The 11741-nt window shown below is 35.8% G+C and overlaps 1 protein-coding gene across 3 annotated transcripts in view; it reads left to right on the plus strand.

Moving 5' to 3' along the window:
• The window catches only part of USP46 (ubiquitin specific peptidase 46), a 31985-nt gene extending 25285 nt beyond the window's left edge, over window positions 1–6700 (plus strand). For all 3 annotated transcript variants that reach the window (XM_085058968.1, XM_085058969.1, XM_085058970.1), the window contains one exon: window positions 221–6700. In XM_085058968.1, coding sequence (XP_084915094.1) covers window positions 221–322 — 102 coding nt within the window. In that variant the 3' untranslated portion in view covers window positions 323–6700. The remainder of the gene's footprint in view (window positions 1–220) is intronic.
• The last annotated feature ends 5041 nt before the right edge of the window (window positions 6701–11741 follow it).

The raw sequence follows: 11741 nt of genomic DNA on the forward strand, positions 1-11741 counted from the left end.
GTTCAGCAACAGAAGCATGCCTATGACTTCCATGAGTGAGATCAGCAAGACTCAGCTCCTGAACATTACCTTTTCACTGCTTAAACTGCAAACAGAATTTGCTAATTGCTACCCCAAAACAAATAACTGAATTTGTCTTTTCTGTTCATACAGTCATTTAATCTCTGTTTGGTATTTGTTTTATCTAACAGCATACTAAAAGCAAATATTTATTTTGCAGAAAATAGATGCTCAAGCTATTGAAGAATTCTATGGTCTGACATCTGATATATCAAAAAATTCAGAGTCTGGCTATATTTTATTCTACCAGTCAAGAGAGTGACTTGGCAAACCATGATAATTGCACACAATGATGCTGCACGTGAAAGAAGGTGATGGCTCCCCTGAACTGACTTTGCACAGACCACATCTCGGATGGTTGAACAACAACACACTCTGTCTCCTATTAAATGGTCTATGTGATGTTGACTATAACCGTCCACTTTTGACATTCAGAACTTTGTTTTAGAGAGGGGGGTTGTTTGTAGTTTTTAAGTCTGATTGAAGAGCTAATTGAAGTCAGATTTTAGTGGAATTTATATGGACTAATATTTACAGATCATAAGATTTGGATGTCAACTGTTAAACCCAATCCAGCTAGAATAGTATTTTTTATGGAAGTGTTCGTTACATTTAGGACAAAATTATTTAAAACTTTCTAAATGGTTTTGGAGTGTGTTGATTTACAAAGCATTCCTTTAAATACATCTTGACATATACTCACCCCTTTTAAGTGTAAGGAAAAGAATCAATTTCATGATGATTGGAGTTGTGGTTGTATAGGGGATTTTTTTACATATTACTCTGCAGCAGAAAATATATTCTTCCAAAATAATTTCAATTTTGGTTGTTAAAAACCTTCAGTGCATAACCACAGACTTAAAATTCACATAGAGGGATTTAAATTACACTGGAACTAAGTAATTCTGTGTGTTCAATCACTTTGTTTGTCATGAAATAGTACAGATGAGGTGATATTTCAGAACTTACAGAGCACTGGAATAAAGGGAGTAAGATGACACATATGATACAGAGATAAATTACATTTATAGAGACTGAGCTTATCTTTTTGTTAAAATGATATCATAGATTGTTTACTTAGACTGAGTTTGCAAAGATTGCAACACTGCTCACATGTAACATATCCATCAGGACTGAAATTACCCAGTCCATTTTAAAAAGCATTGTTTGTACATAAGACACAGCTTGATCCTGCAATTTTCTAAATATCTGTAGGTCCCATTTTCATTTCTCAAGACAGAGTCCATTTCTTAGAAACCTAATTCATAGCAACCTAATTCATAGCAACCACTACTTTACACACTATCATGTATATATCATCCCTAACATTTTGGTAATATTTGACAGCACTTTGTTACCACAGAAACAGATAGGGATCTGGAGTGCTTGAAAAATATTAAAAGGCTCAGTACAAAAGGCTTAGTTTGTGATTTTCCTGGGTGGATTTGACTGGCACTTGTCATGCACTGGCTAATAAAATGTCTGAATTCACCTGAATACCTGAACTTGGCAAAGAATAAATGCAGAAGAAAGTATCAATAGGGTATGCGAAGGGATCAATAGTGGCTTGAGTCAGTGGTAATGCTGAGTTGGACACCTTGCTCAGTTTGACATTTTCACTCCATTATACAATTCTTGAACTTCACTAGTCAAAGTCCTATTCCAATGACATCAACAGCAAAAACACTCTTCTTGTCTTCATGGGAACTGACTGTTGGTTCTAGTATTTATTAGGAGATAATCTCACGTCACAAAATTTATTTCTACCTATTATATTTCATTCACTCATTATGTATTTATTAGACAATGCTGCTTTTGGTCCTTCTCTTTAAGAAGCCTGCCTGACACTTTATGGCTGACACTCCATTTCAAGAAATGGCTTTTGAACTTCAGTGGCATCTCATATTTTCACTTTCTGTAGGAGAGAGAATAATGTTTTTCATTGTACTCTACTGTGAATGTGAAATACCTTTTGTGAAATAATGGTGAAAATGAAGTACTAGCTTCTACTGTAACATCATTTGAAACTCAGTTTGGTTTATCAATGGCCATTTTGTAAACTAAAGCTATGTAGCACTTTACACTGAATGAGAAACAAAAGTGGACTTTTCAACTAAGATTATTTGTGATTTATCATGTTATTATACTGATGCAAGAAAACAGACGTAGAATGTAACCTTAGAGGACTTAAGTGAATGATAGTAGTGGTCTACAGAGATCACTCACATGAATGAAGGCTGGTATGCAGGCTCAAGACAAGCATAATTAGGATGCAGCTCTTGTTCTTTTATTGATATTAGAATTAACTGTTCTGTCTCTAATACAAAAGATAGACATCTTACAGGAGACTTCAACTTCCACTGAGACCCAGGAGCTTTACCACTGAAAAGCCAAACCTGCAAATCCCTCTTTAATTAATTTATTTATAAGCATTCAGAATTTCTGTATAAAAATATAATAATTACTGGCCTTTTAAAATGGGTAAGGTTTCCTCACCATGAATGAAATCACTTTCTAGATCAGCATTAACCAGCGCTGGTCTAAAGGTTTGTATTTCGCAGTTTACTGCTGAACATTCTAACAATATTCTTTAGTTTTAAAAGAAGCAACAAAACAGATATTCTTAAGGTATCATTTGAATTTTCAGGGCTCGTGTTTATATGAAAAGTAACTTTTCATTAAAATAATTTTCAAATCAGTTTTAGGAAACACATTCCTTATTTCAATTGACTTCTGTGAAAATAGTTTTTTAAAATGTTAATAGTATGGATTAATATTTGAATGCTAAAGTACAGGATAATAACCTCTGGTTTTCTCCACTGCAAGACAGCTGTAGATTGTAAAACATACAGATCATTGCAGTAAATTATTGAGAGTAAAATGACTAGAATAAGCCTTTCATAAAGTATGAAAAAGCATTTTAAATGCATTCTAGACCATGAAAAGATCACAGCACTAGTATTACACCAGTCCAAGATAAGTAGTCTGACATCAGCTCTGAAAAATTGTGGAATACACACTTTATACTAACACTAGCTAAATTAGGGGGCTTTTCCTTTTGATTGAAAAGAAATTGCAGTCACAATTCTATAAATTGGATCCAGTCTCTAATATGCTGAATGTCTTGACTTCAGTCCAAAAGCTGTCCATCACAGCTGCACGAATAGTGCTAGTCTAGGCAGAGGAACTCTTCTTTGTCAAATTAAGCACATTTGCACAAGTTTTGCAGGATTGGGATCCCCACAAGAACAATCATATGGTGCAAAGCATTTTATTTGGTTAAATAAAGCATAATCCCTTTTCTCTTACGCTTGTGCATAGATTTCCAGTCCCTTATGAAAGAACGGAAAAATACCTAAGACAATAAAAAGTTTTCAGCTAGCAGCTAGAAAATGAAATGCTACTACAGGTGTCTGATAGTATTCTGTGCTTTCTTAAAATGACTAGATTTTATGGTGTCAGGTTCTAGGTGTAATAGGTCTAACAGCAATTGAAGTTTTCCAATTGTTTCCCACACTGTTGTTGAGATGCACTGTCCATTTATAAATCCTATTACTGTGTTCTCTACTTAGAAAACATCCCATCTTTTTTGTTGTGCTATGTTTCCACAGTACTGCAGTGCTGATGAATTAATTATCTTAGAGGATGAGCTCAGAATGCAACTTTTATGTTTCCCAGAACAGTCTGTAGGGACTTTATGGAATTTCTAATTTGGGGACATAGCAGAAGGAGGCAGAAGAGCAGAGTGATGGAAAACCATGCCAGTGAAGCAGAACACCTTTTTGAAATTAAGTTCCAATATTAGTCCTGTTAATTCTATTTTAATAATTTAGTTACCTGAGGGTACTAGATTAAGTATGAAGAGTTTAGTTCATTTAGCAGATGGAGTAAAGAAAACAAAGCAGCAGGAGTTTCCTTCATATCAGGTTTAACAAAAATATTAAAAACCTAATAAAATTAAACTGAAATTCACCTTACATGGTGGGTCCTAAAGTGCTACCACAACCTTTTATCCACAGACATTACATTTCAGTCACTCATCTGTTCCAGCATCATCTGCTTGGCACCTGAGCTGACAGTTGGCAGCTGCTGGTGATTTGATGCCTCTCAACGGTAGACCCTTCTTATTTTATCTCTTTTTTTGCTGCTTGTGGCTGATAGTTGTGAGCAGAGTCTTACAGCTGAATGAATATTAGAAATTTTAACAAGTTTTGGCTGTGTACCTGTTCTTTGCTAGTATCTTTTAGAAGGGTTTGTTTTAATTTATTTTTCTTTTGTTGGTCTGTTACTGTATTTGTATAATAACTTATGTAGTTAATATTAGTTGTTGTGCTTTAATTTTTATGTACTTTGGTTTTTTTACGTTAATCAACCCAAGCACTTTAAGCAACAATGTCAATCTTGTAAAATTCCAATCAGCTTAACATTTTGCCTCTTTCTTCCTGCTTTTGAAGCTGTTTGCTTGTGATCCAATGTCTGTAGTTACAACTCAATTTCCATTTTTAGGCTTGTAGTCCTAGTTTGGTTGTAAATTTGGAAAGCCCAAGCATTTTCATATGTATTTGCTCATATATAAAAAGGACTCAGCATTTACTGCTTGTCTGCTACACACACCAGTCTGTACTTCATGAGCTGCACTCACAATGCACATTTCACAGCCTCTTTTGCACTCTGCCTGCTAACCCAGCTGAGGATGACTGTAATAGCCTGTGACAGAGTTATCAATTACTAGAATTTAGAAAAGTTCCAATTCTTACAAGAGAATTCTCTTTTACCAAATACAGAGTCAGCTGTCAGTCAGCTGACTGATAATACAGGTCTCTGCCATTTTATCAGTGCTCTATTCAGTCTCAAGTGAATAATCTGATTAGCCACATTTATTCTTGGCCACTGTGTGAGTGCTGGCAAGGGGAGCAAATTTTTGCATTTTTCTTCTCTTCACTTGGGCCAATATAAAGAAAAGAGATAATGAAGTAAGATAAGTGCTGGTGTGAAATGATGGTTTTTAGAGGACAACATCTGTGGTGTCCATATCAGAAAGTCACTGACTTTCTGTTTTGTTAATGCAAGGGTTATTCCTAGTGTTTTATATATTGTATTTTCTTTGATCAATGAAAAGACCAGGACCTTTTGCTTTTGCGTCAGTTCTGATACTGAGGTGTTTCTTCTCAATATAACATGGCCCTTACTGTGTAAATAGCCCTTTGCAAGCCTCTAAGGATACCCATTTAATTTCTTTCCAGTTAATATGCATTACCTCAAAGAGATTGCTTGAACTTGTCTACAAGATTTGTTTAGATAACGCACTTCTTTTGCATACAGGGTCAAATAACACCTATCAGGAGGTATGTGCCCACCTGATGGGACCGTCTGGCTAAACCCACACCATTTTACATACTAATAATTCTTTACCCTCTAGGAGGTTTCCTGTCTGGTTTTGCCTGAACGATTTAATATGAAAATGCAAATAACTCCCTTTATTCATGGTCTCAGAGTTGCTATAATTCTTTAATAAATTCTGCTTCATTTGGTTATCAAGACTGGGACTATTGTACTATGTAAAATAAATTAACTTGTGTGTGCCATTCACAGTGGCCAATTAAACAGCCTAATGCTTCTGATGAAGGCTGTTGCAGGTGGCAACTTCACTGTATGTAAGAATGTGAAAGAGTAAGTAGCTATTCTGTGATAGCACACTAGGTCTGTAGGAGAAGCTGGACTGACATGCAGCTTCCTAACCTCCATCCTCTAGATAATCCTGACTCTTCTACTAGGACTCCAAAGTGGCAGGAGTAAGCCCTTTTTGAAGACATCTCGCAGTTCACCAAAACATGTTGCTTGCTGCAGTAGATAATTAATGAGTATTTGCAACTCCCCTGTCCCAGCTCTCCAAAATATCATTAATAAGTATACATTCCTTGAACAGGCTGAGGTTAAACCTCAGCTTTGTATTTGCAATGGTGTTGATGTTTGAAATGTCCCATTCCAGGCTGTGTCCATGAACTAAATTGTTTCCTAGTCCTCTCTCAACTCTGGTTCTAACAGCAAGAGCAACATCAGGGCAGCCATGTTACAGGTTCCAGTGCTTTTCCTGGAGACAATTTTCTAGTCTCAGTGGCTTTCATTAAAAAAGACCTAACATAAGCTCCATAACTTGTCATGATGCTTTAGGAATAAAGCTACCACACCCTGTATGAATATGAGTGTAGGGTAGGAGGAAGAAGAAAGAGAAAAGGATGAAATATGGAAAGGGTTGGGTTTTTTTCAGAGGCTTTGAATATGTGTATCTGTTTGTAAATATATAGTCCCTCCCTACCTTGTCAAAATGATGCAATCATAATAAAACTACTTAAAATTTTGTGCTAGTTTTTTAAATGGAATAAGAAGTAGTAAAATTATGAGGCACACAACTGGGGACACATAAAAATACTGGATTTTTAGTAGAGCATACAATACTCAGTGTATGTGTACAGATGAATATCTGCTCTTTTTAATCATCATGTACATGTAATTGAACCCTGCGCCACCTGCAGAACTGTAAGATAAAAATCATGTTGGTTATTAAGGTTGTAACATAAGAAAACAGTATTTTCTCCTGTTAACATGTTTATATTTTACGTAAAATAAACTCCCTAGCTGATCTTGCTTCCATTCAATTTGCTTTGACTTCAGCTGGAGCCATCCTAAGGCTGAGCATTGATGTTGGTTGCTACACAACATGCTTCTGCATGTCAGACACCCGTGCTCTTACAGATGATGAGACTACTGATGCTTGCTTTTTATTTCCTTTAATGGGATCATTGTGTTTTAAGTGACTTTATGGAATATTTCACCACGTGGGCTGACTGCCTCTGAAGGGTCTTAAGAGAACAAGTTTTGCATGTAGTCTGTGAGTTGCCTTGGTGGAATATACATACAGCTGCAGGACAGAGCTGTACCCAGTAAAAGCACACCACTGACCTTGTCAGTGTTTCTGAGCTTCAGTGTTTCAGCTAAAACTGAACACAATAAAAATCAGCCAGAATTGAACTGCCTTTTGCTTCAGGGAACTGTGAGCCCTTTTAGCCTGGGATTTTACCTGTGACTACTGGAGTGGGAAAGGATTTTGCTGATGAGGTCTAAAATTTTGTCAAAGAATTGAAAAGTTCCTGTTGTCTGCTGATTTCCTAAAGCTGTTCATCAACAAACATGATTTACATTCTCAAAAGTGAGTTAAATAAAAGACTGGAGTTTCTTGCTCCTGTCTAAATGGATTGTCTTTATTCCTTTGGAATCATTTAGGGAACCAAAATCAAGCACAGCTGTCAAACTGCACGTCATATTTATAGCTAACACACTGTAAGATTTATGGCACATCAGACTATCAAAGGACTAGGCTGAAAAATGTTTCACATCTTACAGTACATAGTTCCTCTCAAATTAAAAATTTTTTATGTACCTTCAAATTTATTTTGAATAAATAACTGCAGGATATGACTAAAATAAATTATCACAAATCCTCTATTTTAAAATATTTTGAAGAAATATAATTTATTAATATAAATAAAATGAAAATATGAAAATAAAGAAAATAAAGAAAATAAAGAAACAAAGAAAAATTTCCAGCAGCAGGACTTACAATCACTGTATATGGGCTTCACTAAAGTTTCTCTCACTTCAGAAATGCACTTTCCTAGGAGCTGTGTGATGTTTACCTATGTCTCTGTTCTTTATTTATTTGTGTTAGAGTCATCATTTTACATTAGATTGGGTTGTATTCTGTGCACCAGATAAACATAGCAATGTTAAAAATATAATTTAATCACAAATGAAAACTCAGCAAATTGTGAGGTTACTCATTTAAATGTACTCACCAGACTTCAAACAATATTTATTAGACACGACTAAATACATGACATGGAAAAAACCTTTCTGGAGCTTTTAATTTCCTTGAATGCTTGTGTGCAACTTTAAAATCCAGTAAAAGTTCTTAAGAAAAATAGGACAGCCGTTTTATATATATAAATGTGGCAACTGACCATTTTAATTATCTGTTCTGAAAAAAATGTTCCTCATTAATTTTTTCACAAATACTTCAATATCACTTCATTGTCTTGTTAAATTTCACTCACTCTCACTGCACAATGAAGACTTTAACCAGTCACAAACACTTCACCTAGTGCTAATAGTGCATTTCATCTCACTATGAATGCAGAAAGACCAGAGGAGACAACACCCAGGTTGTCCCAGGATGCATGGAGAGACTTACTAGGATCAAATAGAACTCAAGAGATGGAGGCTGATAGAAACTTTTCCCCGAATCACTGCAAGGGTAAAATAAACAGGTCAGTGCTGAATGAAATTCAGATTAAGACAGAGTGAAACACCCTTTGGATTTCATTTGACACACATATGAGAAAAAATATTCAAGTCATGAAGAGAACAGAACAGCAAAGATGTTGAAACAGAAGATACAGTTGTCACCCAATATTGCAAACTAGGCATCACAAATGCTTAGAGAGCAAATTTTATGATCAATCACTTCACTGTAGCTGTAAAGAAGCTCCAGGCAGGTTTGCAGCTTTACAGTGGGATTAGTAATAACAGAATCTGGAATAAAGTTTCTTAGAACCCCCTCATAAAAATTCTCATGTGCAGAGCTGTGTTTTCTGTGCAGCTGTAAGACATGACAATGTGTGGAACACTATGAACACTGGAGAAGAACTACAGGTGTGATTGCTCTTTGAAAACAAGGTTCAGGAGCACAAATAAAATCTTAACTTTTATTTATTCACTAATCATGTAATTCTCAATGTCAGTTATGAAGCATTTTTCATCCTCAAGGTACTTTACCTGATAATCTAATAATTTTCCAACTCTTAATTTGCTGAAAATGGTAGAAACCAGGTAATGTGTACCAAAATCTGTGTGCACTTTAGATAATTTCAACATGAGCTGAATCTGGCCACACCTCAGCTAGAACAGTTGAACTGGTAGGAACATTTTCACCAGCTCCTTAGTAGCTACCTTGATGAGCTATTCACTCCTGGGTGCAGTGCAAAGTGCAGATCTTGGAGTACATGTTTCCAGTATAACCTGATTCCTTGCTGTTTCTGAAACAGCTAATCTTGCCTGGAATGCACTGGGACAGCCAAAGTTACTCAGGAAGTTTGTCATTACAGCACTTTACTTTCCAAGGAATGGATTCGATTTCTTTTGCTCCTTAGTAATTGTTAGTTATTATTCACTAGCAGAAAATATTAGGTAAAGCAAGGATGATGTAATTTATTTATGGTTTATTTCTCTTTCTTCATTGTGGATATTTCTAGTTACATTTTCAGATGAACAAAAGCATTCTGAGGTGAGGTCACAGAGTGTTTTAATTCTGCAAAAGGAGTAGTTCAGGCAGAGTCCAGTGCTGGCTAAGGCAGCAGCATGGCACTCTCTTGCCCATCAGAATACAGCCTTGAGAACAACATAAAGCCCAAAAGGTAAGCAGAATTCTTCCCCCTAACCTTTGCAACTGTGGTATTTTTAAATGCTCAAGCACAGGTTACTAATTCTACTGTTGACATTTAGGGTATATTTCTGGGCAGATTGCATCACTATCCTGTCATGTCGTTTCAACCAACATTGAATCAACCAAACTTTTGCTTTGCCATGCTTCAGGGTAGTATTCAATATTTATAATAAATTGTATTTTTACTGTGACTTAGAGAACAGTGCATGAAATCTAAAAAGCTTTATTTTATGGCAATTTTACTCATTCACACTTATTTATTGTTCCCAAGTGCAGTTACAGAAGTTGAGGAAAGACAATCAGTTTATCCTAAAATAAGTGGTACTGCAGAGCACAGACTGTGCCTGGCCAGTGTTTGTGTGGTAACAGCAGTGAATAAAGGCTCACTGTTTAGTGCCTGTGTTTAGTTGTCATGACACTGGTAAAAGAAATGTACCTGGAGAATGTGTTCCCTTAATATAGTGAACCTCTCACTCTGACTCTTGTGCAGCCAATGCCCATCTCCAGATACTGAGCTGAAAAGAAACCACTTCATTCACCATGCTCTATATACAATTGAACTTTATTTATCCAAAGGTATTTTACTCAAACCCCCTGTAATACAAAAATGAGCCATGCCTCCCAGGTGAAACATTTTTCATCACAAAACTGTGTTAAATTTGAATTCATTATACTACTTCATAATGAAAAAAGACCTCAAGATGCAGGTCGTCCTTCAGTGGCAGTCCTCTAGTGACATTCTGTACCCTTTATATTGGTGTTTTGGGTTTCTTTCTCATTAGCCATTATTTTTGGGTTTCTTTATTTTTCCTGTTACTCCTGTGATTTTGGACAGTATCATCTACTATTCCAGCTCTCACTGAATGAAAGAGTACTGAGCTTCTCTTTCTCCAAGGGATTGCGATATCGGTCCACCAACTTTACTGAATTTTGTAACCATTTATTAGCCAATATTATTAGGCACATTCATAGTACTCATCCTTTGAGAGAGGACATTCAGGAAAGCAGCAAGGTGTATAAATTGGACAGGCAAGTCTGTGCTTTCTATTCTCATCCCTGTCAAGAGCTAATTTTACATGGGTCAAATAATGCAACCTCTCTCTTCCTCTATTTCTCAATTAGAAAATGAGTAGACCAATATTTATATAAACCAGAGAACTATGGAGCTTAGATCAGAGGTGTAGAAGATGCAACCTAAATTACTCTTGCAGACACAATAATTAGGTTATCACTTTTTTTTTTTACTTTTCAGGCAGTCCTCAGTTAATTGCAGCATTCCTTTCAAGGAGGGAGATTTGCAGACATTAGGAGTACTTGACTTCTATTTGACAGAAGATCTCTACAAAGTCAACAAACAACTACCCAGAGGTGGCAGGAATGAATTCACTGATACAACTGTGCTCCAAGTTCAGTATTAAAAGGTCAGTATTATTCAATTTTATTTCCAAGCAACATACCCCCTCGTAACCCCAACCAAACTCAGTGAAAAATAACCGGGTCCAGAGTGATCAAAAAACAGTGCTGCATGTTTCTTTCAGCTCACTGTCTCTCACCATGACTATATCTAGCAATTTCAAAGGAAAGGGGGGAAACTCTATTGCAGACAGCTTATGAAATAAATGACCCATTAAAGATCACTTCCCTAGAAAGAAATGAGAGGAAAGTTTACAAGGGAAAGAAGTTTTCTTTCCAAGCTTAGGCAGTTTATGGTTGCTTTTTTTACAGAGAGGAATTAAGCTAATGGGTTATGCACTGTGTACTGCCTCATTCTTCATGTATTTGCTTAGCTAAATTTCCCCCTAAAAATATTTTCTCATCCATAATAATTTTCCATGTATGCCTTTGATAATAAGACATTATCATGTTATTTACAGCATTACTTATTATTACTTATCTTGGGCCCTTGGCATGATTTTAGAGTGACTACATGATTATCATCAGAACTGACCTAACAAGGATATGATTATACAAAAAAAAACAAGCAACAAACAAGAAACCCAACAAACAAAAACAAATTGAGAAAAGAAATAGCCCTTCACTGGATTTATAAAGTCAAATAGCAAAAAGGTAAGGATTTTTATGGAAACTTTTTTTTCCAGAACTCTGTCCTTAAATTATTTTACTCTTGGGTTTCATACTTTCATTTTAATCTTATTTTTCATATCTGCAAAACAGAGAAGAA

Source organism: Lichenostomus cassidix, chromosome 4, assembly GCF_008360975.1.
Source record: "Lichenostomus cassidix isolate B80296 chromosome 4, HeHo_3.0, whole genome shotgun sequence".
In the NCBI taxonomy this organism is placed as follows: Eukaryota; Metazoa; Chordata; class Aves; order Passeriformes; family Meliphagidae; genus Lichenostomus; species Lichenostomus cassidix.